Here is a 27,284-nt window from a genome sequence, read left to right on the forward strand (position 1 = left end):
GATCTGTGGTTCTGATTTCAGTCAGTAAATTCACATGTTACTAGTTGCTCGCTTTTTTTCAGTCATTTTTGGGCCCCATTTTCTCTTTTTCGATGTTTTCTGTTGGTTGCAAGCTATAGCTAACACAATTACAGCATATGTCGAACTATGTTGCCAACTGATACTTTTTGTCAATACGATTGATGGTACGGTCGATGAGGTCGCTTCAGTATATTGTCAATAAATTTTGAACGTCTGTAAGGGGACTGATGACCATAGATGTTAAATCCCATAGTGCTCAGAGCCATTTTTTGAACGTCTGTACCGTACCGGTTTGCAATCCTCCCTTCTAACAGGGTTCAACCAGAACGCTCCTCGGGTTGTACTAATAGGAAATCGAAAGACAAATTAGAAAAAGAAACCACTACAGTAAAAGTAACCAGCACAAATAAAATTCATATATGCTTCAAACATGGCGAACGTCTGCTTGTTACGTCATGACAACTCAGTACTTCCATAATGGCTGTAGCAAGTTAAAAGGGCTTCGTTCTAAATGATTTTTGATTAATATTGGCGTTACCGTACAATAAAACAATGACCTCTACGGAAAGTACAAATACGCAATGAATATAGTCTCTTGAATCTGATTTACAATTGGCAGATAATAGTGTACAAAACAAAATAGCAGCCAATTATCCAACTATGTCACCAAGTTGGCTTTTAACGTTCTATGCCCGCGTTCCACCATTCAATTGCTTGTTGGGTTGTAAGCCGTGATATAATGATGGTGGAAACCGCAAAATGGCGGAATGTGTTCTGTAGAACTCTTCGAAGGTAGAACTCCAAGTTTTATGTTCTTTGTTTTATTAGAAAAAAGTACTTCAGCATAAATTTTTAAAAGTTACGTTTTGTCGTCTTAAAATATTTATATTTGTATGTCACCCACACAGTGTAACATCAGTCATATGTGCTGCTCTCAAATCGCGTTGTGTTGGTAATCACTAATCAGGGTTCGTTCAGCTGTTGGCTCCACTTGGCTACAAACATCACGTGTCTCAGCTCTCAGTGAAAGGAGGAAAGTGTGGGAGGGAGTTTGTGGTTGATTTCGACTCGGAGATCATGGCGTCGGGATTTGTAAAGACGTAAGTATTTGGAACAGTTTATTTCTTATTGATGTAGGCCGAGACTGTGAATTTGCTTATAGTGCAAAAGCTTTGTGAGGAGAGTGCCTTTCTCCCTAAAACTTCGACTGCGCACCCATGCCCTTCACTGGCGTTCCTAAATTGTGTGGAAGCGCGATTCGAAGCACTTTCGGACTTTTTCGGTCAGTTTTTCATTTCGTCCCCTTGATTTAACATTTTTTCCTTTAGGAGAAAAATACGAATAATTTTCACACGTACTAAACTTGAACTAGTGTCCTTGTTTGTGTTCGAATTTATTAGTATAGGGGCGGTTTTTATCATAAAAAGCAAAACTTTTTTGTGTTGTCTTAGCTAAATGATGATCGTACGCGATGTAGATATTGTGTACTGCAGTAACTCCCCTACTACCGCGAATAAAGTTCGGAATAAGTGTTTGATTGCTTCTTCCTGTTACGGAAGCGTTTCACGAAGTTTATGAATGACACTAACTCGATGTCATGTTTTTACTTATGTTATTTGCTCATTATCCCATTGACAATACGCGAGATTGTCTGCTCCCTGTAGCTTGTAGCAGCCCAGCATTTTCGGACATGGCCGAAACGTTGGCTTTAAACTAAAGAAAATACATTCTAAAAACGTAATATTTACTTTGGTTTATTGACCTTCAAACAATTTTTAACAAAATCGGACGAACATGCCTCTAGCAACTAATTTCACCATAAAAATTGCCACACTCCAGGCGGAAGCAGCCGCCTTAGAGTCCATATAGTATCAAGAGGTAACAGCAGTAATGTTGAAAGCATTACCCGTACTTAAAATGTTATCGTAAAGAAACTTTTAATTAAAAATAAGTTTCACAGAAGTTCAGGTACCATGTTAAGTTTTACAAATCGGCGGAAAGTGTTAGACATAAATAGAATATTACCAATATATTGTTTTATAAACATATTTGTGAAAATGCGGTTGGTAAACAGTTGGTAACAAATAACTTTACATGTTTTCAGTTATGTAATAATTTTGATTTGTTGACATTTAGGGCATAATTTAACACTGGGTGTAACTTAGTTATTACAAGTGAGTAGACATTAGCATAACTGAATAACAGCATTGCTTGTACTTAAAAATCACATAATGATTAGTAATTAACATTAGTGAATAGTCACTCGTGGGTCTCAACTATTTATATACATAAGAAAACGTGGATTGCCTGATCGACTAGTTTTCGATATGGGATACTTCAGTTAATTTTTCACGGTGTGCAACATTACTCTGTGTAATATTCTTTTGGTTCTTAGATGTGCTGTTAATAAAAACCACCACTGGTGACATTTGCTTATTAGTTTGATGATGCCAATGAGAGTATCATGTCTTCGTGACCCTGATCCTCAACACGTCTAAAGATCGAGCTGCCTTCAACATGTTGTGCAAAACACTTTGGTAGAGCAGAGCTAGTGGTAGAGCGGAGCTAGTAATAAGCAAATGTGGCGTTTTATCATTACATTAATTCCTAATGGTTACTGTATCTCCTCTCCCCCCACCCTCCTACTTCCACTGCTGTTGATTGCATTTGCAAACTGGTTTTATAAATAATTTAACAAATAATTTGTGCAGCTCAAACCATCTGCATTGAGCTCATGACAATCTATTACTCTTTTTTTGATTGCAATACAGATTAGTTAAATGTCAGACTGTGTGAATATAGTTGATAACAAAAGATTGCCAAAGTGACTAGTACTCTTAACTAAAGAAGCTATGCCTAATACCCTTTACTTAACCATTTACTTTGGGAAATGGCACACTCCCTATAAGGTCCTGCATCTCCTATGATAGCATTTAATTATGGGGCCACGTGTCATTGAATTGACGGGCTTTTAAATATAAATATGGTGGTCTTATAAAAAATAATTTGACTGCAATCAGCTCTGGCTCCGGGAACACAGCTTCAAATGGAATTGGTATTGGATATTAAATAACAACAAACTATTAAATATACCTTCAGATTTGTTTTCTTCTTTTAGTCTTGCACAATGCGTAGGCTATATGTCCAAGTAAGCAGTGTGTAAAACTTCTCATTTCTTGTGTAGATTTTTTGTATAAAGTTAATGTTCAGCCTTAGCACAGCTTCTTAAATGGATTATCGCAGTAGCTTCCTGCATTCATTGTTGTTGCTTTTACTAATAACTGATCCACACCCATGTCAAACACACGCTCTCTGCAGACTGTAAATTAAGACGGACGACTCAAGACTAGCTAGTAACAATTTCCATTTTCCGCTATAGAAAAAGAGAAATACGGTAGGCAATATGGGCACTCAGTCTTATCTATGTCTCTGGCAACACCACAGTGTTGTCATAGATCTGTAGATGACTACTGTTTTGCGTGCAGCCATTAACACTTCACAGCTGAAAGCTGGCGACAGCACTACGGCCTGTCTTTTCATGTCGTCTCGACTATAGGCAATAGGAAATCTCTGGACAAACTTAATGGCTCTTTCCCTTCTTATAGTAAATGGTGTGGGATAAACAACTGATTGCCAATGGTAAGTTCATGTCATACGATTATTGTTCCTTAATAAGTGGATGATCTTCAAAGGTATTTGTCACAAATTGGGCCTGTTAGCTCTGAGTTATTTGTGAGCAACTGGATTAGCTTGTTTCATTCACAGTTTGCTCCTGAAAATTTTAAAACATTGGTTGGTTTCAGTGTCTCAGGTCTAGTGAATAATGTGAGCAATCCATGTAAAACATTGTTTGTTATCTAGATTGTGTCTGGGATGTTTTGTTTTATATGTTTCAGTTGTAGAATCCAGTTCATAAGTTTTGTTTAGGATGTCATTTTTTTCATGGGTGTTGTGGCTGAGACCATCCTGTTTACTAGACCTGTGAGTCTTGTGGGGATGGCAATCCATTGAAGTTTTGGATTGTATTATCTAATTGATATATATTTTGAGATTACAATGATGAACAGAAATGTAGCATAACCTGAGGTATAGGTTAGGGTGAAAGTCATAGTTTGTTTGAATTGGTTTGGTCTGTACATTGAGCATTCCATATTTACATGCACATTCGTGATGAAAAATCCCTATTTTCCCAATGTGGTCTGATATTTTAAGTTTTATTTGAAGCTGTTAATAACATAAACATTTCTTCACCAAAGCCCCTGAATTCTGTGGAGGTCCCCTTAGTTTATCAGATTTTATTTCATGAATGTATTCATGTTGGTGTGATGTTAAGTTTCCACAAAGCTCTTATCTCCATTGTGTTCGTGATATCAGCCTATCAGTGTGATGATAGGTTATTAACTAATCCAATTTACTCACTATCATTGACCATTGGGCTTAATACTGTACAACATGAGTGCCATGATTAATTTATTGCATTTGTAAATTCTTTGTCAATTGCAGCATGACGAAAGGCAAAATATGATTAATAAATCATTGAGCTCACACTTCAGTAGGGATTTTCCTACGCAAAACACCTGACTAAAAGCAATGATTAGTTAGGTGGTTTGCATAGGTGGAAAACCCCTACTGAAATGTGATTTGTAGGTAAGTGAAGGCTGATCATGGGGGTAACCAGTAGACAGGTATGTAGTAAAGACTCTAAAGTGTAGCTACAGCTTTTCTAATTTAAGTCATGCCTAACTACCTCCTCATTGCTGGAGTATTCAAAAGGTGGGCACACCACTTCAAACACCTCCACACAGCAACTGTTTGTTTCACAATGCTGCTTTGTGACAGAGGAAAGAACTGGTAATGTTTGTATTGGGCGATGTGAAGCTGTAAATATTGTGGATTTTGGAGGGAAAGGACTGCAATGAAAGAGGGTTTACATGAGGTAGGGTTGGGTTGGGTTTTAAGTGTGAACTGGAACAAGTTTTCAATTTTATGCTGGGTGAATCCTAACTTTGACAAAATTTTGGAGGCTGTTCAGGGAAATGTTCATAGTATTATGTCATGTTGGATGTGTGGTCTCTGGTGGCTCTTTACAGACTAATAATGTTACTGCGATTTATTTGGTTTACCACAGAGCTTTGTTTTTGTGAAAATACCTTCACCAGAGTGAGAGCATGTAATGAAGTTCACCATAATATTGAATGTAAAACAGTAATGCAGTAATTCTGACAGATGCAAAAGCATTGTTACAAGATTGCAGTCACTGTAGGAACAGGTCAGCATAGTGTTGCTGTGCTGCTCTGCCATTGTATTCGGTGGCTCAACACGAGATGCATATGTGCCAATTCATATGTAGAACTATCCATACTTTGTGTATCACTGTCTGCTTACAGCTGACACTAACGATAAAACAAATCCGAGAGGGAACCTAACACTTTTGAATGCAAGCTGGAGGTCAATAGAAGTAAAGTGGGCATACCTGTTATCGACATGTAACGTTGATGAATGGAAATTTTGTTTCCAAATGACACACACAGCACACATCAATATTTTCACTATTTTGTAGGTTTTTTAGTGCAATACAGATACAAAGATAAATGACAGTACGAAATCAAATGAAATGCAATTACCCTGTGGCAAATCACCAGAGGCTGTGCGTCCCTTAAGGCAAAAGACTCAGAGTACCCCCTGGTCAATGACTGCAATTTTGTTTGAGAGATGTGTATTTATCCTTTGTGTTGGTGTTTAGCTTTACCATGCAGTCACTTTGTTCGTACAGCTGACGATACCAAAACACCAATACCTAAACTACGAAAATTAGAATCAGTCATTTCCCTTAACCTATACAGGTCAACCATAGCTGTTGATACGAAAAACCCAACACCTACAACTACGAAAAACAAAACCAAAAACACACAGACAGACAGACAGACAGACAGACAGACAGACAGACAGAGAGAGAGAGAGAGAGAGAGAGAGAGAGAGAGAGAGAGAGAGAGAGAGCACCATCAAACACAACTTGACGACATCTACAAACACAATCAACTCATAAACTCCGCACCTTAATGACGTCACAGACCATACCACCCTTACGCCATGGGTCAAAGCAGACAGGTGGAATCGGAAGCTTCCTTTGACCCAATTAAGGCTAGTAGTAAACAAAGGTATTTAAGTATGTTGATTTAAAATATTATCTGAAATGTGTCAATGATTTATGTTGCGCTAGTTGATTCTGCGGTATGAATGGATGTGTTGGCACGTCTGCCATGTAAGGGAATCCTGCTAGTTTTTATTACCTTCTGGCCAGGGTCCTTGCTCGACGCTTATCTCTAAATACGCTGGTAACCTGGTTAGTGTATGTTGCGGCTATTTTAAATTAATCACTGCTCAATGGCCCAACACAGTTTGTCGCCCATCAGAAGCCATGTATGTGTTATCTATTCCTTTATTCTGGTCAATCTATAAGCATGCTATTCTCAATTTTTTACTCTAGGTAGCCCTTAAGTTGCCTTTTTTTTTGGGGGTGGGGGGGGGGGGTGGGGGGGGGGGTGCAGCTCCTTTGAGTATAGATTTGTCAATTTCCAATTTATTGTTTTTCCACCATAAAATTTTGTGCCCCACTTGTGACAGGATACTTTCTGGGACTGGATCAGACTCTGAATGTGGCTCTCCAGCAGGGATAAGACTTCCTCAAATCCTGCCCTGAAATGAGATCCATCATCCTTCATGAAACCCTCCCCACTCCACCAAGAGTGTCTTTCCACCATCCACCTAACCTTCGTAACCTCTTGATTCATCTCTATGAAATCGCCAAACCACCCTCTGGCTCCTACCCTTGTAACCGCCCCTGGTGTAAAACCTGTCCCATGTACCCTTCCACCTCCACCTACTCCAGTCCTGTAACCCGGAAGGTGTACACGATCAAAGGCAGAGCCATGTGTGAAAGCACCCATGTGATTTACCAACTGACATGCCTACACTGTGAAGCCTTCTATGTGGGAATGACCAGCAACAAACTGTCCATTCGCATGAACGGACAGAGCCAGACAGTGTTTGTTGGTAATGAGGATCACCCTGTGGCTACACATGCCTTTGTGCACGGCCAGCACATCTTGGCTCAGTGTTACACCATCTGGGTTATCTGGATGCTTCCCACTGACACCAACCTATGAGAACTCCGGAGATGGAAACTTGCCCTTCAATATATCCTCTCTTCCCGTTACCCACCAGGCCTCAACCTCTGCTAATTTAAAGTTGCCGCCCCTCATACCTCACCTGTCATTCAACATCATCTTTGCCTCTGTACCTACGCCTCAACGGACATCTCTGCCCAACCTCTTTGCATTTACATGTGTCTGCCTGTGCATGCGTGCGTGCGTGCACGCGAGTGTATACCTGCCTGCCCCCCCCCCCCCCCCCCCCCCCCCAGGAGGGAAGTCTTTCCGCTCCCGGGATTAGAATGACTCCTTACCCTCTCCCTTAAAACCTACATCCTTTCGTCTTTCCCTCTCCTTCCCTCTTTTCTGATGAAGCAACCATGGGTTGCGAAAGCTTGAATATTTGTCTATCAACATACCAGCGCTTTCTCGTTTAAAAAGTTAAAGCATCTTCATTTTTTATATACGGGTGGAATCTAACTTTTTTTTATTACTATTGAGCTGTACTTAATGTCATATAGTAAAGAGAGGAACTTAGTGGAAGTTAACTGTCACCGTAAGGTGGTGTGGACGGTGCGCTTTCCTGGTATTCATTTTAATGTTCTAGTCAATGTGTAAACTTGCTAATTATTTTCTCTTTACATGGAGTGGGCCTGCCTTGATGTTATAAGTGATTGTTTCATAGCCAGTTCTTTAACGCGCCTACGTACATATTTATATTTATGGCAGAACTTAAATTGTGTTCGCCTGTTGAACTTTAGTTAAAGTGCAGGAAACTGAATCGGGTGTTCATTATTTTTATAGTGCTATTATCTGTCAAGTGTAATATGCGTCATTTTCTTGGTTTGTTATCAAGTATTACAGTAAATGCAAATTGCAGTGAAGTGATGTGCTATTTCAGTTGTTCCCATGATGTCCTATCTCCGCATATAATATTTAATTGTTTGATATAAGTCTTTGTTGAAATATTGGAGGGAGGTGCAAGTCTCTCAGATATTATATGTAGAATAAACTGATATCTGAATTCCCTTTTCATAAATAGCATATGTTCCTCATTCCTGTATCCACTGAAGAAGCACAAAGCGTGCAAGGTAGTTATAGCAATGGCTATCTTCTTACTTGTACTTGGGAAGTGGTCATCAGCTGCCAATCTGTGGGACAGCTCTTTGCAACTTGGGGTCACAAAATTAGATCAACTGAGCCTACAGAAACCAGATGGCAACTGACATGTGATATATGTGTGCCACACAGTAACAGAATGGAACACTGAATACATTTTTAAAAAAATTTTTTTTTAGTATATTAGTTTTTGGGATGCAGGTTGTGGTGATGAACTGATTGCAGAATAGCCAGAGGTCTACATCAAGAGCATAGCCAAATTGCGAGGTGACTGTGAGTTGGTAAAGCGGTTTCAAAGGTTTTAATTAACTCTCCAAGTGTATGAAATGGTCTCCAGGTACATAATATTGTAAGGTATCCACATCTAACATGGTGCAGATTGTAAGTGCAGGAAAAGCTACTGTGACACTTGGGGTCAAGGGAAGTGTCAGATTCCTGTAGCTTTTGTAATTTTTTCCATCATTTTGTTTGTTTTGAGATCGTGTTTTTTTACTGTCATATTTAGCTTGTCTCCTCCCTAAAACCCCCGTTTCCCACAGTTGTCCTTTTAGTTTGCTTGTATTTTAGGAGGGAGATGTTATTGCCTTATTTATACATCTTTTCGTGTATGTAGTGACATCATTGGCACCATATTGGAGCCTCCCAAGGGTGTCCACAACTCTTTTGTGGACACGTGCGTAGCGAGCACGGGACCCCGAGCTAATGTGGCCCTCCTTCCTTTCCGGGCTGCATACCCCCCCTTTCCGTATCCTTCCCCATCCCCCATCTTCGCCCTCCCCCCTCACCTCTAGCTCTTTCCTTCCCTTTCTCCCCCTCTGGGAGTATGGTTTGTGCCTACGTCCGGAGACGGACGCTTGTAAATGTACCGCACTCTTCGCCTTCCTTGCTTGTATGTCTTCATCTTTCTTCGTCCTTCTCTTTTCCTTACCTCTTCTCTTTACCCTTTTCTCCGCTGCGGCGTTTGAGACCTCTCTTCTTTCCTTTCCCTGTCTCTTTCTTCCTCCCTGTGCGTGTCTGAAGGCCGACCCACGCACTTCCATGCGTAGCCGGTGACGGGGTAACGCGTAATTCCCCGCCCCGGGTAGACAGGTAGGACACGTACGTACCCCCTGGTAACGGCCAGGCCCAGGGAGGGGTGATTACCCGAGCTGATACCTTCCGAAAGTGCCGATTGGTCCCTCCGTCCGTTTGTCGGGAGGTGTGACCTGAGGTGTGAACAATCACCTAAGGCGGGTGTGCCCTCGGTGAGGGCCCCCACAAGGAAGGAGCGCGCCATCGGAGACGCCGGTAATCATGGGGGATTCTTCCGCAATGGTTTCTTCACCTTCCACTATGTCTGCTCACAAATGTAAGTTCACTGAGTCTCGGCCACAGACGGTTCTTCCATCGTTGCCACAGTTCCTTGTTGTTTCTCGGTCTGACGAAGGTCACGACTTTTCCACGGTCAACCCCTTCATTATTCAGAAAGGTGTCGACGCAATTGCGGGTCCTGTAAAGTCTTGTTCCAGATTACGGAATGGCACCCTGTTGTTGGAAACACACAGTGCCCTCCAGGCTCAAAAATTGCTGCGTACTTCTCTGCTCCACACCTTCCCTGTCCGGGTGGAACCGCACCGAACCTTAAATTCCTCACGTGGAGTCGTTTATACACGCTCCCTCGATGGATTGTCTGACGAAGAAATTCAGCACTACCTGTCTGACCAGGGCATCACAGCTGTTCATCGGGTTATGAAAAGGGTTGACTCGAACATCATTCCAACCCGCACTGTCTTCTTGACATTTGACAAAGTTCAACTCCCATCAAAAATCAAAGCAGGCTATGAGATAATTTCCGTTCGCCCTTATGTCCCAAACTCTACGCGTTGCTATCGATGTCAGCGGTTCAATCACACCAGCCAGTCCTGTTCCAATCCGGCCAAATGTGTTACGTGTGGCAAGGATGCCCATGAGGGTGCTTGTCCACCTCCATCCCCTCGCTGCATCAACTGTATGGGTGACCACGCTGCTTCCTCTCGAGATTGCCCCGTTTTTAAGGACGAAAAGCTCATCCAGGAAATAAGAGTGAAGGAAAAGGTGTCGACCTTTGCTGCTCGAAAGTTACTTGCCAGTCGACAGCCCACTGTGCCTCAGAAAGGAAAATACAGCGCTGTCCTTGCTTCTCCTCGGCCAACAAAGGAGGCGGCCACGCAGACTTGCGACCTCACCTTTAGTACCACGGTCGTCAGGTCGGCCAGCGCAAAGATCGCCCGTTCAACCTCGCCACTTTCGCCTGCCCACTCAATGGTTCACCCTTCGTCGGGTTCTGCTAGATCTCGAGCCCAAAAGTCAGACGCCAAGTCTTCCAAAAAAGAGCATTCTCGTGAAGAGTTTTTACGTACCGCAACTTCACAACCATCGGTTCCTCCTTCATCTAAACATCATACTTCCAAGAAGGCTACGAAGAAACACAGTTCATCTCCTTCTCCGCCAAGGCGTGTCCCATCTACAGCACCACCTGGCGGAAATCGCCCTCGGCCGTCTTCTGTGTCGCCGAGGCGCACTGCTGGTGGCCGGTCAACTGGCCGATCGTTGGTGGCTGGAGCTGCTCCTGACCAACCTATGGATCAGGATCTTCTGCCTTCGACTGAATGCCATTCCATGCTGTCGGTCGCAAGCTCTGAGCAGTCGTTGAGTTGACAGCACCCTTGGTCACGTTCCTCCATTTTCTGTTCACCCTATGTCCATTATCCACTGGAATATCCGCGGCATTCGAGCCAATCGGGATGAATTGTCGATCCTCTTACGATCCTACTCGCCGGTCATCTTCTGTCTTCAGGAAACAAAGCTGCGTCCCGATGACCGCTTTGTTCTCCCTCATTTTCAGTCCGTCCGATATGACCTCCCCTCTGTTGAAGGCACTCCAGCCCATGGAGGACTCATGATTCTGCTCCACGATACTCTCCATTATCACCAAATCCCCTTAAACAGTTCCTTCCAAGCCGTCGCCGTCCGTCTTTCCCTTTCTGGATACACGTTCTCTCTTTGTACGGTATACATTCCATCGTCCACACCTATGGCACGAGCTGATCTCCTTCATCTTCTTGGTCAGCTTCCACCCCCCTATTTGCTGGTTGGGGACTTCAATGCCCACCACCCGCTTTGGGGATCTCCACATCCTTGTCCACGTGGCTCACTGTTGCTAGACGTCTTCCACCAAGCGGATCTAGTCTGCCTCAACACTGGGGTCCCCACATTTTTGTCTGCCTCCACGACAAATTTATCTCATTTGGACCTTGCGGTCGGTACTGTTCCGCTAGCTCGGCGCTTCGAATGGTTCGCCCTTGATGATACACACTCGAGTGACCACTTTCCATGTGTTCTTAGACTGCAGCCTCCACTGCCATATATGCGCTCGCGACGCTGGAAGTTTGCCCAAGCCGACTGGACACTCTTTTCGTCTCTAGCGACATTCGAAGACCGTCGCTTTCCCAGCGTCGACGATGAGGTCACACACATTACCGATGTTATTCTCACAGCTGCGGAACGTTCAATACCACGCACCTCCGAATTGCCCCGGCGCCCCCCAGTTCCTTGGTGGAACGAGGCATGCCGTGACGCAATACGTGAGCGGCGACGTGCTCTTCGCATTTTCCGTCACCATCCAACTTTGGCAAACTGTATCCGATATAAGCAGCTCCGTGCGCGATGCCGTCGCGTCATCCGCGATAGCAAGAAGGCAAGCTGGAAATTCTTTATTAGCTCATTTAACACCTTCACTCCCTCCTCGGAAGTTTGGAGTCGGCTTCGACGGTTCTCAGGCGCGCCTAGTTTCTCCCCGGTCTCTGGGCTCACTGTTGCGCATGATACCTTAGTGGACCCCGTCGCAATTTCTAACTCATTGGGTCAGCACTTTGCTGAGATTTCGAGCTCTTCAAATTACCCGCCAGCGTTTCTCCCGAAGAAACGTGCAGCGGAAGTGCGACATCTTGCTTTCTCCTCTCAAAATCGCGAAAGCTACAATACTGTTTTCTCCATGCGGGAACTCCAACATGCCCTCTCTTCTTCTCGCTCCTCCGCCCCAGGACCGGATGGTATCCATGTCCAAATGTTGCTGCATTTATCAACCCATAGCCTGCGTTACCTCCTTCGTCTTTACAATCGAATTTGGACCGACAGTACCTTTCCCAGGCGATGGCGGGAAGCTATTGTCGTTCCCGTTCCGAAACCTGGAAAGGACAAACATCTCCCCTCTAGCTATCGCCCCATTTCTCTCACGAGTAGTGTCTGTAAGGTTTTGGAGCGTATGGTGAATTACCGTTTAGCTTGGTGGCTGGAATCCCGCAGTCTTTTAACACCAGCCCAATGCGGATTCCGAAAGCATCGTTCTGCCGTTGACCATCTTGTTGCTCTCTCCACTTATATCATGAACAATTTTCTCCGGAAACGCCAAACGGTAGCAATATTTTTTGATCTGGAGAGAGCATACGATACCTGTTGGAGGACAGGCATCCTCCGCACACTGTTCTCTTGGGGCTTTCGAGGCCGGCTGCCCCTTTTTCTTCGCGAATTTATGGCAGAGCGCACATTTAGGGTGCGGGTGAACACCACTCTCTCCCGTACTTTCTCCCAAGAAAACGGGGTACCCCAGGGCTCCGTGCTGAGTGTTGTACTGTTTGCCATCGCCATTAATCCAATTATGGATTGTCTCCTTCCTGATGTCTCGGGCTCCCTCTTTGTGGACGATTTTGCGATCTACTACAGCTCTCAACGGACCAGCCTGCTTGAACGACGTCTTCAAGGATGTCTCGATCGCCTCCACTCGTGGAGCATCGAAACCGGCTTCCGTTTCTCACCCAGTAAGACCGTTTGTGTTAATTTTTGGTGACATAAGGAGTTTCTTCCGCCCTCCTTACATCTAGGTCCTGTCAACCTTCCGTTTTCCGACGTCGCTAAATTCTTGGGTCTTATGTTTGACAGAAAACTGTGCTGGTCCTCCCACGTTTCCTATCTTTCGGCTCGCTGTCTGCGTTCCCTTAACACCCTCCATGTCCTGAATGGTACCTCCTGGGGAGCGGACCGAGTGGTCCTTCTCCGCCTCTATCGCGCTTTAGTGCGCTCGAAATTGGATTATGGATGCATCGTCTACTCCTCTGCTCGGCCGTCTATTCTTCGGCGTCTCGACTCTATCCACCACCGTGGATTACGTTTAGTGTCTGGAGCTTTTTACACCAGCCCTGTGGAAAGCCTTTATGCTGAGACTGCTGAACCTCCGCTGTCCAATCGGCGGGCAGTCCTTCTGAGTCGTTATGCTAGCCATCTGTCTTCCATGCCTGCTAATCCAGCCCATGACCTTTTTTTCGACACCTTCTTTGATGTCGGGTATGCAGGCCGCTCCTCCTCCCTACTACCCCCGGGAGTCCGCTTCCGTCAACTGCTCCATTCTCTCTCCTTCCGCTTTCCTAAAACCTTCTTGACAACTTGGGGTACAGCACCGCCTTGGCTCCGTCCCCGGATCGACTTGCTCAGAGACCTATGTCAATTTCCCAAGGATGGTACCCCTACACTTGTCTACCGTCGGGCATTTGCTGCTCTATGTGCACAAATGACGGAAGCCACATTTATTTACACCGACGGCTCGAAAACATCGTTAGGTGTAGGGAGTGCCTATATTGTTGGCGACACCCCAGATCACTTTCGGCTTCCCGACCAGTGTTCGGTTTATACTGCGGAGCTTTACGCTATTCTCCAGGCTGTCCACTAAATCCGCCGCCATCAGCGGATACAGTACGTAATCTGCTCAGATTCTCTCAGCTCTCTCCTAAGTCTCCAAGCTCTTTACCCTGTGCACCCTCTGGTCCACCGGATTCAGGACTGTCTGCGCTTGCTCCACCTGGGGGGCGTCTCAGTGGCGTTCCTCTGGCTCCCGGGACACGCTGGTATTTGTGGGAATGAGGCGGCCGATATAGCGGCCAAGGCTGCAGTCTCTCTTCCTCGGCCAGCTATTCAGTCTCTTCCGTTTACCGATCTACAGAGCGGTTTATGTCGCCAAGTTGCTCATTTATGGCATGCGCATTGGTCAACACTTCCGCATAATAAATTGCGGGAAGTGAAAGCCCTTCCTTGCGCTTGGACCTCTTCCTTCCGAACGCGTCGTCGGGAGGAGGTAATTTTAGCTAGACTCCGGATAGGGCACTGTCTTTTTAGCCATCAACATCTTTTAAGCGGTGATCCTCCCCCACTCTGTCCCCACTGCTCTCAGCTGTGGACGGTCAGACACCTTTTAATTGAATGCCCCTATTTTAATCCGTTACGCTCCCGTCTACAGCTATTGCCTGATCTATCGTTGATTTTAGCAGATGACACGCGCTCAGCTGACCGCGTTCTACAGTTTATTAGTGACAGTGAAATGACTTCAGTCATTTGATTTTTTTTTTTTTTTTTTTTTTTTTTTTTTGGGGGGGGGGGGGACAACCAACCCCTTTCTATAGTGGATTTTTAAGCATTCCTTCTGCCTTTAGTTTCTCAAATTTTATGACTTTGTTCCCATTGCTGCTGATTTTAAATTTCGTTTTTTTTCCTGTTTTCTACGTCACGGGCTGGGCGCTAATGACCATAGAAGTTTTGCGCCCTAAAACAACAAAAAAAAAAGAAAACCATATTGGAGGTGCTTAGAATAGCCATTACTGCCATATTGATCACATCATGGGTCAAAGCAGACGGGTGGAATCGGACACTTCCGTAATCCCCCTTAATTGGTTAGCAGATTAGGCTCTATTAATGAATCCATGCAAATGAGGTAGCAAGTTAAGGTCTACAGTTTTACTTTGCCATTTAACATGTATCTTGATGAGGAAAAGGAAGAATCCAGCTAATTAATTGAAAGTCACTACTTGGATCCAGTATTTGACGATGCACTCAAAATCAACAGACAAAGGTTAGTCAAGTTTACACTTGCAAACAGCACATGCAGAACACGAGCCTAAGGTGAACATTAAATAAACTGCTCCTTGTTCAGTCATTTACACATTGCCGAAACAAATAATTTTCGCTGTATTACTGTAGATGCCGGAAGGCCCAATTGCTTGCAAATAATGCAAAATAATGGTTAAAAGTCTTACTTTAAATCCGACAACATCTGTAGGACAGGAGTTTCAATGGACAACCAGGCCTCATCCCCTTTGATCCATCTGCGACCAAGACAGTAACATTGGCTGCTCACAAACACGGCAGGCAGCCGGCCGCAGCGCCATCTGGCTAGGGTAAGGAAACAACAGAGTTGCGAAGCGAGAATTTCAAAAGGAACACACTACAGACAAGGAGGAAATGCAGAGAACCAACTGTGACATTTCGTCACGATTCAATATCAAATAGTAAAAAATAGTACATAACTGTTGCTGTAGTGGCAGCATCAGTTGCTATAAACAGTAGCTTTGAATGTTGAAATATATACAGATACAAATGATTCATAGCTATGTCACTCTTCAATACAATGTTTATTCAGATGATGTCAAACCCTGGCCACTATAAAAGTCTGCAAATGTTGTTCAGCGGCAAACACACAAAAAGGGATCAGTGCGTGAATGTTTGAACTTAAGTATACCTGCCGCTGGAGCTTGGGAGAGGGGATGCTTGCATTTCATTGGCAGTGGTGTGATCATTCATGGCAGTGTCCTCATGATGTGGTGACGGCTGTAGGAAACATGATGGCATAACTGGCGGTGTTTGTATTTGAAAGTGTGGTTGACTGGATAGTGGCAGATACCACAGCCATAAATTAGTGCCACCTGGTACATCCATAGAAAATCTGCACCCTCCGCTTTTCCCAAGAAAAAAAAGAAGGCCCCATCTGCATCTATAGCAGGTTTATTACTTTACATATTTATTCGTGCAGCAATCTTCTGAAACTGCAATAAGATTTGTCATCATAGTGCTATAAAAATAGATAGCACAAAATATACATACACATAGAATATATAAATGTTTTTACGAGAATCGGGCATAAGGTTGATTGTGGTCTTGTTGAAGGAACTGTCCCAGCATTTGTCTGAAACGATGGAGAACCTTAAACACCAGCACCAAATGTAGTAATCTCCAGCCTCCTGAATGAGAGTTTCAACAAGGGTACGGTCTCATTTGGTGGGTTCCTATAATGCGATGTTATTTTGCTTATGCACAGTTCGCATTAGATGACTTAAAAGTGCAATGATAAACTGTATTTTATATTGTAAAATGTAGTTAACAACTACACATACTATGGGCATTGGTGACTCCTGTACCACAAAAATTCAGCAATGTCCTTGCAGTTCCTGGAGAAAACTGACTTCAGTCCCATGTACATCTTCATCTCGTCCCTTCAATCTGCCCAGAAAGCTGAGTCAACATCGCCCCGCAATAGTGGGATGTTGAGCTCAGGGTAATCACAAGACAATATCATTCAGTATATATATTGGCACCACCTTAAAATGATACACAGTGATTGTGTATTGTGAGAGATTGTTGTAGATGTATCCTGCAACTTGGATGCCAAAGCAATCTTTGTGGAGTATGCATTACCTGTGAAGCATATAATAGCTGCCTTTTTAAACAGATGTATTTTAGTAAGCTTTCTTATCTCATAGGCAACTTTTTAGTATTCCCTTATGGAAAAGGCTATTTTGTTTTTGTTTGTTTTTAGGTGGTAAATATGCAAGACAAAACTGGCTCTTGTTCCATGATAATGCGTAGAACTTTAAGTGAAATACTTAGTAATGTTTTGCTAATTATTACAGTTGACTGATAAACATACTCACTTAGTGCAGTAAGCAGACCTAGTTCTTTAAAGAGTTCTTTACAACGAACCTTACTACTACTGCTGCTGCTGCTGCTACTACTTATTATTATTATTATTATTATTATTATTATTATTATTATTATTAGTAGTAGTAGTAGTAGTAGTAGTAGTAGTAGTACTAACCTTTTTCTGCAGTTTGAAAAATATATCTGTGTTCTGTGCAATTGACCCCCAGAAAAGAATTCCAAAGTAAAGAAATGAGTGTACATAGGAATAATATGTCACCAAAAGCCATTGGCTGCTCCAAATTTGATAGAATCCTAACACGCTGATATTCTTTTTTGCTATTATCTTTATGCATTCATTCCATGTTAGGCAATTGATATTCATCCCTAAAAACTCTGTGCTCATTGCCCCAGTCTATAGATTTATCATTTGGGCCATTTCATGCCAAATGGTCTAATTTCAGGAAAAGTTCCCACATTACCATCACGGATTTTGCTGAAATTCTTTGTCAACATGTGCACTGTTCCCAGTGAACATTGGTCAAGTTTTACTTTTGCCTATGTAATATATGGAGAGATAATCATTAGTTTTATCCAGTAGTGCAGCTATCAACAGTGGACTCGTTAGTTTCCAGCAACTTTGGGACATATCTCTGGCAAGATCTTCTTGACAGAGACAAAACTAGGACATCCTGTACAACTTTTTGTGCTCTCTTAAGTGAAGAAATAAATAGGATTTACCGTGCGAATTGCATGTGGCTAATTTGAAACAAGGTTGACAAAAAATAGATGCCCAAGAAAACTTAAGTTTAGCTTTTTGTATCTCTGGAAGTAATTGCAGGATGAAACCTTGCAGTAATAACTTATCTACCCAAGGTCTTAGAGTATAAAATTTCAGTCTCCTGCTGCTTTCCAATAGTTTACAAATCAAAGGCTAAGTTCACCATTTTTCTACAAATGCCAAAAATAGCTATTTTTAGCCCTCTTTTATGAAAGAGTTTTCTGCCGACACATTTAAGTAGCTGCATTACAGTGACCATGTTCTAAATCGCATAAATAACATTTGGTTTTGAAATTTGGACATATAATGCACTAAAGAAGAATGAGGTGGAGGTGCATTGAAAATGGGCCCATACACTGCTGGTCAACAAATTAAATCTGCAAATTTTAAGTTGTACAATTCTTTAGTACTCTGTGGAAGGTAATATCAGAAGTTGACTGTGAAAAACTGCACGTAAATATTTTTTTATGCACCTGTACAGCATTCAGCTTCACAAAATTCTTTTTATAATAAATGAAATTGAATAAGAAATCCGATAAAAAGAATAGTTTTCTATTTTTGATGGCTCTAATAAATTGAGGTAATCATTTTATACAAGTGTAATTTTTTGGGTTCTGTCTTACCAAAATTTCTTCCCTAAGAGACCTTGTCTAACATTTGACACTGGTGTAAATGTATCAGCAGCTTTGAAATCTGTGTAAAGAAACACTTACCAGGTTTTGGGACTTGCAGTAAAGAAACTTGTGCATGGCTGCTGATACACAGTTATCAGGTGTGGCTCTTATGATGATGAGAATGCTGGTTTTCTCACTTTAAAGTGAACCAGCAGTGGTAAAGCCACCATGGATCATGTTATGTTACGTTAACCAGGGACCTAGAAATGACGGAGAGGCTCCGTCCCCACCGCAGCTGCAGTGGTCCGCAACCCCACGACGACTACCGCAGTCCACTTCGCTCCTCCGCCGCCCCACACCGAACCTAGGGTTGTTGTGCGGTTCGGCCCCCCCAGTGGGTCCCCCCAGGGAATGTCTCACACCAGATGAGTGTAACCCTATGTTTGCGTGGTAGAGTAATGGTGGTGTACACGTACATGGAGAACTTGTTTGCGCAGCAATTGCCAACATAGTGTAGCTGAGGCGGAATAAGGAGAACCAACCCGCATTTGCTGAGGCAGATGGAAAACCGCCTAAAAACCATCCACAGACTGGCTGGCTCACCAGACCTTGACACAAATCCGCGAGGTGGATTCGTGCCAGGGACTGGCGCTCCTTCCCGCCCGGAACCATGGACCATACCAACACATTTATACTATTTGTCATATATTCACTAATGTTCCAGGTTCTAGGCGCTTCAGTCTGGAACCGCGTGACCGCTATGGTCCCAGGTTTGAATCCTGCCTTGGGCATGGATGCTTGTGATGTCCTTAGGTTAGTTAGGTTTAAGTAGTTCTAAGTTCTAGGGGACTGATGACCACAGATGTTAAGTCCCATAGTGCTCAGAGCCATTTGAACCATTTTTTTTAAACTCATGTTCCACATTAACTGTAAACTATGCAAACAGTGTATCTTAAATCAGAATTAAACTAGCACATCAGTAGCATTAAACAATAAAAAGACATACTAATAAGTCTCTGTAACATGTATCCATTCCAAAAAGTATAAGGAAGACTGCTGTGAACTTCAAAATTTACACACTGTGACAGTGGTGTAAAACCTGCAGACTATTTGTACAGTGTGTCCTGCCATTGTGGTGCAGTTACTATACTTCTGCGATCTCCACTACCTTGGTAATGCACAATTAGACTATCAAGTTTATAACCAGTTTTACTGTAGATATAGCAGGAAACCTGACTGAAAAATGTCGCAATAAGTTGTGAAAACAAGACACCCCTTCCTTTGAAGCTTTGAGTTATCCGGACTTTCTTATTTCTAGTCATAAAAACTTTTGATATTGCGTACGCCAGAGGTACTAAACAATTGTAGAACATAATGGAAGTTGTCGGATTTGATTATCAGTGGACTATGAGGCCATTTTCAATGCAACTCAACCTTTCCGTTCTTTAGGGCCTCACATGCTTGCATTTGGAAACCTAATATAGTTTTTAGGTGGTTCAGAACATGGTCTTTGTAGTGAAAAATGTTTTAGACAATTTGCGAAAAACTTTTTTTTTAAGTGGACCAAAAACAACCATTGTTTGTTCTTTTCAGAAAAATTGTCAACTTCTCCCTCAATTTGCCTGTCTCTCAATTCTTTCCTGAGATACAAAAAGCTAAACTTAATCTCCCCCTCCGAGCGTCTATTTTTTTGGCCAACTTTGCTTCAACTTATACTGCTTATACATATGCAAATCGCTCAGGAAATCTCTTATTATTATTTCTCTTAAGAGGGTGCAGAAAGTCGTACACAATGGCCTAGTTTTGTTTCTTTCAAGAAAATATTCCCGTAGATTTTGTCTCAAAAGTTCCCACAAACTCATGGATGCGCTGTTGACAGGTGTGCTATAGGGTCAACCATAACTATATCTCTGAATATATTGAATTAATGATTGTGAAACTTTACCATTGTTCACCTAGTGCTTCTAGCCTGTTTAGTAATATTTTATGGTCAACAATTTGGTTGTGAAAAAGCCGGTTCTTGAATTTGAGACTAGTTATTAAAGGAAGCTGAAGGTCTAGAGAATGTTGGTTGGTTGGAATTCGTGGAATCTGAAGCCATCGGATTAATGACTGTGTAGTTATTTCCTTTGAGTCACGTCTGCTCTGAATCATATTGCAAGTCTTGCCTCTAAATATCACACACAAGTAATCTGTTGTTGGGATTTCAATTCAAGTTATGCCACCTGCTGCAGCATTTCTTTACTAGGTGTTCAACAACTACATTATTCGTCATCCGTGTGATTACACCCAAGTGAAGGTAGCTTACGTTCTTTCTTCTCCTGCTGATATCAGCACTTAAGTGATTGTGTATGCAATAAGGATTTCAGTGTCACTGGACCTAAAGTTTTTTGGAATTGTTAGAGCTGATAATGAATGAAGCTGTTCAAAGCTGTTATCTGCAAGCAGAAATGGAATGTTTCTAATGCAGTATGACTGTAAGTTAGGCAGTCATTATGCTTGCCCCTGTTGACAATTTAAATAAACTGAAGATGTACTTGAAAAAAATTACTATACCTCCATCTCAGATAATTACCATGGGTATGGTACACTAAAACTGTTCAGTCAATATTGCATTAAAAATTTCATATAAACTGCCTGAATATCAAAGTGCATTTGTAGTAATGGACAAAGAGTGCTAGTAATCCAGAAGTGAGCAGTTAAGGAAGCATTGTGTGGCGAAATATGAAGCAATTGGTTCAATATTGTTTTATTTCATTTGAGCTCTTTTTCAAAAGAAAACTGTTGCGAACTTATCATCACAGTATGTGTACTGGAGTTTAAGGTGCTTCAACCAAAAGTGCCTTTGTCAGATTATAGTATATAATGTGCCATACTGGATATTCATGGTAAATACTGCAATATTTGAAACACTTAACCAGTATTGTACTGCAATGTGCATCTTTGTCTCTGTGCTTATGATATGTTACTTACACAACGTACACTAACTGGCTTGTTGGTACATGTTGTCCAGAGATCAGTGGTGATCATTGCTAAGGGAGCCATGGGCTCATCCTTGTTTGTGTGAACTGCCTGTTAATGGTCCTTGTCACTGAATCACCAGTGAGCACTGAGTGCCCCTGTCAGTTGCTTAGTCTTCTCATTTTGTCGTCTTTCTAGGTTGAATGCTTCCTACTTGATGTCGTTTCCAGCCATAGTTCCCCAAGTAACGCCAACATCATCGAATAGTGGCAGTGCTCCTGTTAAATGTCAAGCAATTTGCCGATCACTCTAACTGGCTTCCTGCTTCCTGAAGCCCAACTGCATGTTCCCTCTCAAATGCTGACATCTGTTCAGGTGCCTATCTGTGAGGCATAGTTACTGTCCAACAGAGAACATGGAATGAAATTCAGAAAGTTTGTGTGTCCTGTTTATTATCCTTGCCACCTGTGCAGTGAAATTGCTCTGCAGCCTCACACATTCACCCATCAGTCACCAAAATTTACAGTTGTACATTTTCTGTTCATAACTGTATGTATTTCAGTTTGTGACCAATTAACACAACACCTTCATTTTATGTCATAGTGTAATTTTTATTATATTGATCCATTTTATGCGCCATGGTTTTGAAATTAAAAAAAAAAATACTTTATATAAATATTGAGTTTATTGTTAAGCAGATTTCTATTTGTCCCAATGATTGCAACATACAACTCAAAACAAACTAGTAGGACCTGCCGCCTATCACTATACAGAACTAGTACTTTACATTGATAAGTGCCCACAAAAGGGGGGAGGGGCAGAAGAGAAGGTGGTAGTGTGTGCACTTGGCCCATCCTGATACCTGGGATATAGACTTTATTTGTCTAGCGATAATTCTCTCTTTCCACTTTGAGGTTTATTAATTTAGCATTTTTCCCCTGCCCACAATATCTCCTCAATTGTTTACTTTTTTCAGTTTCAGATTTTTTACTTTCAGTGAAAATGCATCATAAGTTTTTCATGAAGAAACATTTATGAAAAACTAATAGAATACATTGATTGAAATCACAAGAAGAATGTGGTTAAGATCACCAAACCACAATTATAACATTAATAATGATAAAACAAAAATATGCACTCGTATATAAGAGTTGATGTATTCTTAACTACATCTACCTGAGAACATTGTGTACCTATCATTCGCTTGACATATGAAAAGCTTCGTAATTTTGCCCTCTCTTGGCTAAATTTCAGAGGACATGCACAGTTTCATTACTATAAATTTAATTTCAAATAACACCTCAGCAAAATATATTTTTTTTGTTTTACAGTATATTGTGTCCCTTTTATCTAAATTGACATGTCAGTAATTCCAAAATTTATACCTTTTAGTTTGTCACACGAATTTTTTGCATTACTAAGCTGCTGGATTTTGTGCAGTAATAATTTTCTTGGCATTGGACTGTAATACTTGCCCGCATTTACATAGCATTCATTAGAACAGTTTTATTAGTTAATATACCTATCTTCACTATAGTGATCTTTCTTATTAAAAGCAAATACATTTATATTATTGAACTGTGATTTATGCGTTATTAAGATGTTGACTGCCAAGCAAATTAAAAATGATTCGCAGAAAATTTATTCTGTGGTTCATGTGAAGAAAATGCAAGTAAGACATATTTTCCTTGAAAGCTCTGTGGTTCCATTGGTGACTCACAGCAACATCCTGTGACTGACTGCCTTACAGTAACAAATCATGTTCTATGGTTTTGCAGAAGTTAAAGGCACCTGAAATCGTGACTTACATACCACTCACGTGGCTGGTCTTGTTAGTTTTCTTCCTTTCATTACTTATTTGTTATTTACTTTCACATTTTATCATCTGAACACACAATTATTGCATTTGAGAGTAAGAGCACTTTGCTCAGCTTATTGGGAGTTTTTTTCATGATATTTATGAGGAACCACTGAAACATTTAATAGCATATGCACTACTGTCGTGAAATTATTTACATTGCAGTGCATTTTCCTTGGTCACTACTTTAATGTAAACGCGTGTTCCCAACAATGGCCATGGAAGGCCAAGTGCAAGAATATCACAATCAGGCTATACTTACAGTGTAAAATACATATTACACACAGTTTTTATTTACATTGTCTAGCTGACGTAACAAAAACTAAACTGAAAAAATCATTGATAGTGGTGATCACCTTCATGCACTATGCTTTATGAAAAAATACTGCACACAAAAATACGAGTAACAGTTCCTATATTTGCACACAGTTTTCTTACACTTATTGATAGCTAAGATCACACTCATTATTTTTATAGTACATTGTATACATACTTCTGGCTACTACCATGTTCACTTTCAGTTTCACGTAACACATTTTCTCGCCTCTTAGCATCACTAGCTTACAGCACAAACACCATCAAATGAAGACTGCAGCAATAGTGAAGGAAAGCAATATTGTGACTATGCACAAATAATGATATTTTGGAATAAAAAACTGACAGGAGCCCTAACCCAATTCTGTTAAGTTGTGCATGTTTGCTGCACCAGACAGATTTGCCGAACTGTTGAATGGATCTAAGGCTGATCGATAATGTTTACATTTCAGACCTGGGCTGGCAGTCGTGTTTACATTTTGGGTCCGGGCCATTGGAACTTAAATTTTATGTTAAGGGGTTAAGCTCTCAGGTTTTCACAACTTGTCTGGTGCAATCCCCAACAATCAGTCTTCCCTCATCATCTCATCTAGTAAGTATCTCCTAAACTGCTGTTCTGGACGATTTCTCTGAACTCTCCCCATTTTCTACTTCTCACCAGTTATTTTCCTTCGCACGTCTGCCTTTCCCCCTCAACCCTTATGCCAGAAGGAGCCATTGCCTCCAAAAGCTTGCAAACTTCAGTATCCTCATATTACGTTCTCCTGCTGTCTCTTGGAGAGTAGAATTTTTATCCATCTAGTTACATTATATTCATAAAAAATTGTAGTATTAGATAGCAAACTGTGACATTTTAAATTTATTTATACATAAATAGTTTACTTAGTGAAAAGTAAAGCAGAAGAATGGGGTAAAAAAAAACAAAATGACCTGAGGGAGTTGATAACCCAAGGAAGTTGATAACCCAGGTATATCATGGCAGGTGAAGTATTAAAATGGTTTCAGACCCTAAAACAGAATACCACGAAGTATTCAGTAATTAATATCCATTGACCCATTGACTTTATATTGGTTGTTTTTGCCACACAATAAGTCGTAAGAAGAGATGACACCCCTCACCCCCACCCCTCCGACTGAGCGAGGTGGCGCAGTGGTTAGCACACTGGACTAGCATTCGGGAGGACAACGGTTCAATCCCGTCTCCAGCCATCCTGATTTAGGTTTTCCGTGATTTCCCTAAATCGTTTCAGGCAAATGCCGGGATAGTTCCTTTGAAAGGGCACGGCCGATTTCCTTACCCATCCTTCCCTACCCCGAGCTTGTGCTCCGTCTCTAATGACCTCGTTGTCGACGGGACGTTAAACAACACTAACCTAACCTAACCTAACCTAACCTAACCTAACCCAACCCCCCTTCCCCCCTCTCACACACACACACACACACACACACACACACACACTCTCTCTCTCTCTCTCTCTCTCTCTCTCTCTCTCTCTCTCTCTCTCTCTGTGTGTGTGTGTGTGTGTGTGTGTGTGTGTGTGTGTGTGTGTGTGTGTGTGCGCCCAACATCAAGCCACTGTCACCACCACACGACAGTGGTACAGGCTGATCTCAATTACCTCAGACAGTGTCATCCTTTACCTAAATAATATTGCTGCATATAATTTTGCTGTAGGTATTTCATGAATATAAACATTGCTGCAGTCAATTTCACCCTGCAGACTCCTAGTGATGTACTTTCCTTGTAGTTCCATACAGATAGAGCTTCCCTCCTCTTGAACATTGATGGGACAACAATGTAGAAAATTCAAAGTTCTGTGGTGTGCATATTTTTGAAAACACATAGAAGCTCTGCTAAAACAGTTAGATTTGGCCAACAAATCTAGTAACACTGTTTGACAGTACATAAGAACCTTGTTTATTTGGGCTAGGTGGGACCAGATGTAATCCAGATTGCCTAAAATCTGGATAATCCATAATACCGGGGATCAAAAAGTCAGTATAAATTTGAAAACTGAATAAATCGTGGAATAATGTAGATAGAGAGGTACAAATTGACACCCATGCTTGGAATGACATGGGGTTTTATTAGAACCAAACAAATACTAAAGTTCAAAAAAGTCTGACAGATGGTGCTTCATCTGGTCAGAATAGCAATAATTAGCATAACAAAGTAAGACAAAGCGAAGATAATGTTCTTTACAGAAAATGCTCAATATGTCCACCATCATTCCTCATCAGTAGCTGTAGTCGAGGAATAATGTTGTGAACAGCACTGTAAAGCATGTCCGGAGTTATGGTGAGGCGTTGGCGTCGGATGTTGTCTTTCAGCATACGTAGAGATGTCGGTCGATCATGATACACTTGAGACTTCAGGTAACCCCAAAGCCAATAATCGCACGGACTGAGGTCTGGGGACCTGGGAGGCCAAGCATGACGAAAGTGGCGGCTGAGCACACGATCATCACCAAACATCGCGTGCAAGAGGTCTTTCACGCGTCTAGCAAAACTTGGTTTATTTTTTTTGTTCTAATAAAACCACATGTCATTCCAAGCATGTGTGTCAATTTTTACCCCTCTATCTACATTATTCCGTTGTTTATTAAGTTTTCAAATTTATACTGACTTTTTGATCACCCAGTATTCTACTAAATGTACTTAATATGTGCTGCAATATACATACTTCTCATTTTTGAACAGTAAACCCTTTCTTGGCAGTTAGTCTGTAGTTGCTGTAATCTACTCACATTTATTTGCTGAAATAGAGTGTAAGTTTCTTTTGTTTCCAACTTGTGTGATACTTGAGAGCAGAACGACAGCGAAGACGTTTAACGAATGTCAGTGCGGCTATGTTGTTGCCGGCTAATGTATTATGCATTGGCTGTGACGAGCTTTCCATCTTTCTAATCAACCTTGGCTGGCTGTGAAGTTAGGCTAACCATGAGGTGGTTTGCTGTATGTTTGGTGCCTCTTGCTGCAGGATTGGAACAGATGGTGGAACACTGCTCTCTTTTCTCATTGAATCAAATGAAGTATTGTACCACAGTTCTGCAAATTGTCTTTGTCATTTATCACCATTTTCAAGTAGTAGTCTTAAATTTCTTTTTGGTTCTTCCTTCATTCTGACAGCACGTTCATCAGTTTTTCAACCATTTTCCTTTGTTATGCTTAGTGAGTGCCTCCAACTTTTTGTGTATCGAAACAACCACTTTCTTTCACTTCCAAGCCATTTCACTTGCACACATTCAAAACACAGGAACAAATGAACGATACCAGCATAGTTTCATAACTCTGTAATATCACAGATCTCAACTGGCTGTAGTAATAGTAATTGTAGTCGGAAATGTGGGACACACAATGCTACCCACAGACCAACAAACTTACTATACATTTACTTTACCATACTAACTGTATACCACAGATCTTTGCATTGTTACGAAATGTGCACTGCCACCCCGAGCATGTATATATTGCTGTTAAGCTCCTCAATTCTAAAGAGAGACTTTGTTGTTGTTGTTGTTGTTGTTGTTGTTAGCAGCAGCAGCCCTAACACTGGTTTGACACATTTCTGCATGTGGTAATCCATCACATGCAAGTCCCTTCATCTCAGCACAACCATTGTATCCTGCATCCACTTGTACCTGCTTACTGTTGCCTTTACAGTTTTTACTCCAGTCCCCCTCCACAGTTCAGTCTGCTCAGCCATGCCT

The 27,284-nt window shown here is 41.8% G+C and overlaps 1 protein-coding gene across 1 annotated transcript in view; it reads left to right on the forward strand.

Moving 5' to 3' along the window:
• Nucleotides 1-1,037: 1,037 nt before the first annotated feature.
• The window catches only part of LOC124717118 (serine/threonine-protein kinase TNNI3K-like), a 32,241-nt gene continuing 5,994 nt past the window's right edge, over nucleotides 1,038-27,284 (forward strand). The window contains exon 1 of the mRNA XM_047243841.1: nucleotides 1,038-1,121. Coding sequence (XP_047099797.1) covers nucleotides 1,099-1,121 — 23 coding nt within the window. The 5' untranslated portion in view covers nucleotides 1,038-1,098. The remainder of the gene's footprint in view (nucleotides 1,122-27,284) is intronic.

Source organism: Schistocerca piceifrons, chromosome 9 (genome assembly GCF_021461385.2).
Source record: "Schistocerca piceifrons isolate TAMUIC-IGC-003096 chromosome 9, iqSchPice1.1, whole genome shotgun sequence".
NCBI lineage: Eukaryota > Metazoa > Arthropoda > Insecta > Orthoptera > Acrididae > Schistocerca > Schistocerca piceifrons.